General features: G+C 30.9%; 1 protein-coding gene across 1 annotated transcript in view; it reads left to right on the forward strand.

The window, feature by feature from the left end:
- Positions 1-923: 923 nt before the first annotated feature.
- Positions 924-9,450, forward strand: part of LOC145333381 (uncharacterized) — a 94,045-nt gene continuing 85,518 nt past the window's right edge. The window contains exons 1-2 of the mRNA XM_080178499.1: positions 924-1,306; positions 4,338-4,408. Of these exons, the coding sequence (XP_080034625.1) occupies positions 1,186-1,306; positions 4,338-4,408 (192 nt within the window). The 5' untranslated portion in view covers positions 924-1,185. The remainder of the gene's footprint in view (positions 1,307-4,337; positions 4,409-9,450) is intronic.

A 9,450-nucleotide genomic window follows, 5' to 3' on the forward strand; every position in this document is an offset into this window, starting at 1 on the left:
AATATTTCTATCTATTTTACTTCCGGATTTTAAATATTTATACATTACGAAGAAACATATAAATGAAAAATTATTTATTTTAAAAATTAAAACCTCTAAGTATTTAAAATAATTGGCCGATCGAAATGCCGGCCGATTAAAGTTCTAAAATATTAATTCGGAGGGTAATATTTTTTTCTAAGGGTGACTTCCCTAGAAAAGCTTCACTGTTAGGGAGAACCATATCGGTTTAGTGGTTATAGAGATCCTTCGGTGCAAACAGACAGGCATAGATCCTGTTACTTTTATAAATGGATTTATTTTTTTAGAATATTTGGCCTCAAGATTTCGTGTTTTAATAATATTTTTGTCAAATCATGATTTTATATACTTGACATGAAATTTAAATTTCTCAGGGATTTAAAGGGAAAAGACAATAGCCGATAAATTGACGTATACCATTAATGTTAATACACAAAAAAACACATCTGTAGATTTTAGTTAGTGGTAAAAATGTTTGAACACTCATCTTAATGAATCAACCAATCTTATTAACTAAAAGTCCCCAACATTTATTATAAAACTATGGGGACTTGTGTATTAAACAGCCCAATGGAACCTCCATCCCTGAGAAAATAGGTTTTTATCTCTTTTAATTTTATTTTCCAGTATGGCTTTAGAACCCGATTAATATCCGCTGGATTAGAAACGGTTCTTAGTCATACTAAAAAATCATGTATAACATTGTGTTACTGACAATTTTCCACGAATATTAAAATAAAAATCATAAAATTAATACCAGTTTTGTTAGACCGGGCCTTTGGCCCCTTGGGTCTAACAAAACTGGTATTAATCTTTTTATTTTTCATTGTAATATCGATGGACATTAGCATTTAACATAATATAAAAATCAAATATTAACGTTTATTTTTCTTTTCAGAAAAAAATCAACCAAAAAAATGTATAAAAATGTTCTAAAAATATAACTGAAAGAGTTAAGTGAATTATTAAATAAGTGATTTAAAAGATAGAAATAATAATTAAATTATGTTTTATTAAAATTAGTAAAATAAGTGAAATAAATTAAGATTTTGTGAAAATTATGAAATTTTGTTAAAAAGTGAAAAAAAACCAAAAAAACTTCAAAATACACCAAGTTATAGTTATGCTAGATCGAAACCCGCCGCTGGAAGTGAAGTTAGAGTCATGGTGTTGATACGCGGCCCCTCAGGACTGCTGCTATGTCTGGCGGTCGGCCTGTCCCTTCTGGCGGCCACAGGAGCATTTCAAACTTGTCCCTCCGTCTGCACTTGTAAATGGAAAAATGGTAAGTGATTAATAGATAGATAGATAGATAAAATGGATGTAGAATATACTTGGATGGATATTATGATAGGGGAAAATTTTTTTCATTTTAGGTTTCTATTTTTCTGTCAGTTATTGGTCAATTTGTTTATCCAGTAGGAGGAGAGGGGATGGGATGGGGGTAAGCGTTTTTTATATCGTTACAGCGTTCACTTTATTACTGGATCAGTAATCTCCTTGAACTTTAGCTACATACAAACCTTACTATTTTATAGCATAGAATTGATATGAGATAGATAGATAGATAAATTTATTGATAGATGGTTAGTAAAATTGGACGAATTATGAAAAATTGCATGACTAAGATAAATAGATAGATTGCTAGACAGACAGTTTTGACCAAATGAAGGGGGTTACTCACCCAAAAATCCACCCACACATTGCATGACAGGAAGTCGGGTTCTGGGCCTATAGTTATACTATGATAACAGTATAACAGCAGAGTATCCAAGAATCTAAAGGGATAAGACAATGGCTGATTAATTGATGTTTATCCCCAATGATGATAAACAAATATCCAACCACACATTGAATTTAAAGGGCACTTTGGAAAAACAGGTTTTTAAAGCATGATTTGTTTTTTTCTGATACAAAATGCCTCACATCAATGAAGAAAATAAGATATATATTATTAATTGTTGTCACTGGTAAATGCGTAAATAAATTAAGCAATTTGTCTTATTAAAAAAAACCACAGTATATGCTGAAATTCTACTGTCATAGTAGGGTAAAATGTAATTTTAGAAATCCTTCTTTTATTCATGTTTGTCTCACAAATACAGTAATAAAATAAATTTAAAAAAACTAAATAATAAAAAGATTAAAAGGCAATTTTGGTATATCTATACTTTATAGATGATTGTATCTAAGGGGTTAGGAAATGGCCTAAAACAACCTAAATGCTTAAATCTAAAAATAAAATAGCCTAAAACCATCCCTGGACTTACGTGAAGCTTCACTAAAAAAATGAGAACTCAATCTGTTTAGTGAATGATGAAATCTTAATCCTATTATATAAAGTGGTAAGCGTTTTTTGTCTGTCCTGAAGGATATCGCTAACGGCTTAACCGATATTGTTCTCCTTTACAGTGAAGCTTCTTATAGATCCTAGGAAGGTTTTAAACTATTTTTTGAACTCTTTTGAAACTCAAATTTAAAATGGGATGAGGTCGACTTTTCCCCCTCCTACCAGTGCCCTTAGAGGCTTCTAGGGGCGTAGCCGTTAGTATATATATATTTATATCTATAATACAAAGTAGAATGATGTCTGTCCGTCTGTCTGTCCGTCTGTCCGTCTGTCCGTCTGTCTGTCCGTCTGAAGCTTAAGATCTCAGTAACCACTGAACCGATTAAGCTCTACTCTTCAGGGAATATACCTACTGGTCCTGTGATGGTTTTAAGCTATTTTCTTGGGGGGTGGGACACCCCCAACCCCCCAAAAAAATGAAAAATACCCCCCCCAAAAAAAAAAAATTTTTTTACTTTTTCTTTTTAAATCTAAAATACAAAAAATTAGGTTGATCAAACCTCTTGGGACAAAGCCCCTAGAGGCTAGGGGCGAAGCCGCTAGTATATATATATAGAGAGAGAGAGAGAGAGAGAGAGAATTAAAGAAAAAGAAAGAAAAATACAAAGAGAGAGAGTGTGAGAGAGAGAGAGATAGAGAGAAAGTAAATAAATATGAGAAGTGTGCAATTCTAAGTTACAATTGCCAATTTTTGTAAAAGTTTTCGCCAAAATTTTATATTGTGTATACTATATTCGCAAACTTCAATCTTCTATCTATCTATGTATCTATCTATCTTTTTTCTATAATGTTTATAGATAAGTTTTAGTGATTAGTTCGTCCGTATTGTTAGAATTGTCCTATCGATTTAAAACTTTGCTAGATGATTCTTTTAATAGTTACGATATTGCAAGCGTGGCAACTCTGTAATTGTTACTATTAGTTAATTTCTTTTTGTAATAATGATTCCTAGGTAAACAAGGTACAATATAATAAGCAAAGCATGTCTATGATCAATTCCTAAAATAATAAGTATGTCCTTAAACAGTTCTAAAGCAATATTGTTTAAACTTAAAAACTAAATAGGTATTTGATTTTAAATATAAAGTGACGAACTCTATAATTACATAAAAATAACGTTGGTTATAATAAAAAATGAATATCTTCATATTTAACATATGAAATTATCTTGAAGTATTGATTTTTTTTCTCTATTATTGTTATAAATTGTTTTTTTACTTCATTTTTTAAGCAAAGTTTTTCTATAGCTAAAGTATCATGTTGTTCGTCTGCTTGATCTTTGTTTATTTTTATTAGATAGAGGGGACTTGGACTGTTAATTACACTAGTAACCCAAAGTTTTATAACAAGTTTTCTTTGTTGGTTTATTGGTTCATTAAGTTCATAATATATGGGGTAGTTTTGTCATCAATATTGGGGTTGTACATCAATTTATCGTACATTGTCTTATACCTTTTCTGTACTTTTTTTCGTATGAAACCGATTTTATGTATGTTGTCATCCTAGTTTTTATTTAATAAAAACATTATTGACGTCCGTTTTTTATTAGTTTGATAATATTTATTTTTAAGAAATTTAATATAGACATATGCGCCTTTTTTAATAAGAATGGTGGGTAGATATTTTGGTAGAGGGGGGGGGGAGGGGCGGATCTTGTGAAGTTATTAAGAATCTATTGGAATGGATATAGGATATACGTGGATTTATTGACAGGGGACAATTCATATTTTACTGATATGGACCTTATTTATTGGTCACCTCGTTTGTCCAGAAGGACGAAGGGTCAAAGGAGGTGGATTAATTAATAATTGTTTGTGTATTACATTTTATGTAGAAAGTCATTTTCGATTACTCATCTGTAATTGGTTTAGGTTGTGTTTATTATTTTTTTTCTCTATAGTTAAATATGTAAATTATGTTTGTTAGACTTGCTTTACTGAATTAAAACCTTGCATATTTATTTTAGGTAAACGTTGGGTTGAATGTCGCAACCGAGCACAGATATCAATTCCTGACCATCTAGATATAGAAACTCAGGTATCTATATAACCTTCATTAGATATCTATCTATCCATCTATCTAGCAAGTATATTTCTTTATTTTATCTCTCTATCTATATATTCATCTACCAGATATTTGGATATAGAAACTTATGTTTTTATCTATTATCTATCTATTTAATATCTTTCTATCTAGTATATATCTTTCTACCCATACATCTTTTATATATTACCAATTTATTTGGATACTAGAGGCTCCGCCCCTAGAAGCCTCTAGTGGCACTTACGATGGAAAAGGGGGAGTTTGGAAAAGAAAAAGAAAATTCTTTTTAAGGATGGTCATTTTTTGAGTATGTGGAGATACACTCACCAAAATAGTTAAAAAATCTTCCTTGGAGCTATAAGAAGCTTCACTGTAAAGGAGAACCATATCGGTTCAGCCGTTAACGAGATCCTTCGCTACAGATAAAAAAAAGCTTACTACTTTACATAATAGGATAGAACCCAGTAAGACATCCAGCAGGTTTTTTTTTGAAGAATGGTGGTAATCTCTCCCAAAATAGTTATCCCAGTACCTGGAAAAGCTACACCATAAGGAGAAACATATTTGTTTCGAGTTTTAAAGATCCTTTAGCACGCACAGACATCTTGTATTTTTGATTTAAGGATATGCAAAAAGCAATGAATTCAGTATAACAAAATAGCATATGAAGTCAGTAATAGTTATGTATAGCATCGTATTATAGACAGCTCTCCGCAGATATTAAAATTTAAAAATAAAACCAGTTGTGTTAGCCCCGAAGAGCCGAAGGTTTGGTCTAACAAAACTGGTATTGATTTTTTATTTTTATTTCAATATTTGTGGGAAATTGTCTCTACTAATGATTTTTCAATATGGATGAGGACCGGTTCTAATCCAGCGGATATTAATCGGTTTCGAAGCCATACTGAAAAACAAATGAGCATATGAAGTCAGTAAAAAAAAGTTACTAACTAGAATTTAATAGGTTCCAAATTAAAGTAATTTGCTAGAATTACAGCTGCTCTAGGACACACATTTTTATTAGGGAAAACTTTTTAACAAGGAAAACAACATTCCTAAGTAAGAAGCTCAACAAATTAGAAGGTCAGACAAACGAACATTAACAAAACTTTGTACAAATTCTGGACAAGCGTATATAAACCATCTTATGTTTATTTTAAACGCCTGACTCGGGGGCTCATTTATATTTTCATATCATTATCTAACCTAACCTGTATAGAAATACTTACCTAACTTAATATTTTAGACACTCATACGTTTGTCCTGGAACCGAAATTACTAAAATACAAGATTCTTGATATGGACATACTTACATTTTAAGACTTGAATATAGAGATGCTTCGCTGATAATATTGTACCTAATAGTCATATGAATCAATATTCCAAATATACCTTTAACACTAGTCCCCAAAGTTTTAGTGTAAGATTGGAGATTGGAAATCAATTTTTCGGCCATGTCTAAACCCTTTAGATCCCTGCCATCAATTACAGTTATAATTGGACATAATTGTCCTTCTTATTAAAAATAGTCATTTATCGTATCGTATTATAGACAGATTTCCGCGGATATCAAAATAAAAAGTTGTAAAATTAAAAATTGGCTTGTTAACCACGATGGACTGTAGCCTGGGCTAACAAAACTGGTATTTTATTAATAGTCAAAAACTGTCTATAATATGATACGATACATGATTTTTCAGTGTCGCTTAGAACCGGTTCTTATCCAGCGGATATTAATCGGTTTTGAAGCCATACTGGAATACATATTCCCAACCATGATAAATGCAATGTTGTTCTGTATATATAGTAATTAATTCCTTAATTTATGTTTGCTTACAGGGAGGGAGGGGACATTAGGCTGTTTATTACACTAGTCCCCAAAGTTTTATAATATTCGTTGGCTTTACAACTTGGGAGACTAAAAATGAATTTTTATTTAGTATCCAAAAGTTTCAACCACTAATTTTAGTCCACAGAAGGGGTAGATTTGTTTATCATTATTGGGGATGTACATTAATTTATCGGCCATTGTCTTATCCCTTTAGATCCCTGTTTTGGTTAATTTATGTTTGCTTAATACATTTTAGGTTAAATGCATTTTACTTTACATAGATATTTACCTTGTTAATAACACTTTTTAATAGTTCATTTCACATATTTATGAAAAATCGCCTAAGACCTGAGGATCTTAAGCGATAAGACTATAGATGATGAATTTATATACCAATGATGGTAAACAGAACTACCTCTTCGAAACGATTAAACACTAATGAACCACCCAATCAAAATTTAATAAAATAACCCAAAATTTGGAACCAACAAATAAGATAACATTGTTATAAAACCTAGAATACCAGTGTAATTTACAGTCCAGTGTCCCTTTAGTCAATTTCTTTGGGTTCTTTTATTAGATTTTGATTGGTAAGTTCAAAACTAGTAATTTTAATCTACAGAAGGGTTAACCTTGTTTATCCTTATTAGGATGCATATAAATTAATCGTCCATTGTCTTATCCCTTTAGATCCCTGGATAGACACACAGACAAAAATCCAATTACTAAAAATCAAAACTTGTTGAAGGTTTTTAGTAAAAATACACTGATTTCCTAATTAGAACTAAACTCTATATGTTTTTATAGCATTGAATATATTGAATTTTGAATGGGTTAATCATTAAGTTGAGTGTCATAACGTTTCAACCATTAATTATAAACAAAAGAAAGGGTAATTTTTGTGAATCATAATTGGGGATGTACATCAATTTGTCGGCCATTGTCTTATCCCTTTAGATCCCTGGATAGACACACAAACAAACATCAAATTAGTAAAAATCAAAACAGTTGAAGGTAATTAGTAAAATTAAACTGATTTCTTAATTAGAACTGAACTCTATATGTTTTTATAGCTTTGAATTTATTGAATTTTGATTGGGTGAATCATTAAGTAGAGTGTCCAAACGTTTAAACCAATAATTCTCGGCTTCAGAAGGGGGAATCTTGTTTATTGGGGATATAAATCAATTAATTGTCCATTGTCTTATCCCTTAAGATCCCTGCCTGATACTGATAGACACACAAACAAACATCCAATTACTTAAAAATCAAAACATGTTAAAGGTAATTAGCAAAAATGAAATGATTTCTTAATTAACAGTGAACTCTATATGTTTTATAGCTTTAATAGTTGAATCATTAAGTTGAGTGTCCAAACGTTTCAACCATTAATTATAAATAAAAGAAAGGGTAACTTTGTGAATCATCCTTGGGGATGAATATTAATTCATCGGCCATTGTCTTATCCCTTTAGATTCGTGAATACGCAGGCAAACATCATTTTACTAAAAATCAAAACATGTAATTAGTAAAAATAAACTGATTTCTCAATTAGAACTGACCTCTATATGTTTAATAGCATTGAATTTATTCAATTTTGAATGGGTTAATCATTAAGTTGAGTTTCCAAACGTTTAAACCAATAATTCTCGGCTTCAGAAGAGGGAATATTGTTTATTGGGGATGTTAATTAATTAATTGTCCATTGTCTTATCCCTTAAGATCCCTGCCTGATACTGATAGACACACAAACAAACATCTAATTACTAAAAATCAAAACATGTAAAAGGTAATTAGTAAAAATGAACTGATTGTCTAATTAGAACTGAACTGAACTATATGTTTTTATTGCTTTAATAGTTGAGGCTTGATTGGTAATGATTTTCTGTCAATGTTTTTATATAAAACACAGGGATCTAGAGGGATAAGACAATGGCCGATTAATTGATGTACATCCCCATTGATTATAAACAAAAGTATCAACCAATCAAAAATAAATGAAAGTTGTTAAGCCAACGAATAAGAAAAGCTTGTTATAAACCTTTGGGGACTAGTGTAATAAACAGTTCAATGTCCCCTCCCTCCCTGGTTTGATATACAACTTAGGAACTTGAAATTAATTTTCTTATCATTAATTTTAAAATAATTTTACCTCCCTTACCATAGGTAAGGAGGGGCATTAGACATTAAATCAAACTGATACCCAACGTTTTTCAAACTCATTTTCTCATTGACTCTATAACAATGTTGGGTACTGAATTGAGATTGGTTGGTTCCAAACAATAATTATAGTAAGGGAAATTTTATTTACCTTCAATGGGGATGTACATCAAGTTATTGCTGAACTTCTAGCATCTTGGGAAGGTAAATACAAAAAATAGCCTAAACCCATTCCGAGACCTCTTTGAAGCTTCTCTAAAATAGAACTCTTAACAAAACTAACAAAACCTTATTACTTTTTAAAAAGTATCTTTTTTATTGATTTTAGCGTTTATAGTTTTTAATGGACGTACGGACTTGTCCTAATTATAGAGTGGCTGCGCTACTTTGAAATAAATTATCGGGTATAAATGGAGTATAAAAGTGATTTATAATAATATAAGTAAATAATTATGGCTACCCGTACCAGCAAGTCAAACTCAATATGTTCATTCAAAAAAGTATAATTTAGCATAGCTTTAATCTTTTTAAAACGACTAGCGGTTACGCCCCTAGAGGCCTCTAGGGTTACTTGAGTTTTTAGGAGCGATTTAACTTATGAAGGTGGTTGTACCCTCCTCCCAAAATAATTATAAAACTTCCCAGGACCTGTGTATTGTAAAGGGAATATCGGTTTAGCGGTTAGCGAGATCCTTTAGTACAGTCAGACACACACATAGAGACATCCTGTTACTTTTTATAAAAGGATTATCAAAATAAAAAAAATCATATTATTCTATTACGTTTTCTACGTTTATTAAACAATATATGAAGCTTAACTTTTTTCATATAAAGGTTTTTTATATGATTTTGTTTATGCAGAAAAATTGGTTGGTTTGAATTAATACTTCGTGTAAACCACAATTGAATTAACAATGTTCTAATCAGGAACACAGTGATAGGACATTGGACGATTAGTTATTGATCCCAAATAGTTTTTAATGTGATGAATGTTTCTTCAGTCGATTGGATTTTGCACCAGATTTTCATGTACTCTGATAAAGTT

This window comes from Acartia tonsa, chromosome 12, assembly GCF_053477335.1.
Source record: "Acartia tonsa isolate MP-2025a chromosome 12, ASM5347733v1, whole genome shotgun sequence".
Lineage (NCBI taxonomy): Eukaryota > Metazoa > Arthropoda > Copepoda > Calanoida > Acartiidae > Acartia > Acartia tonsa.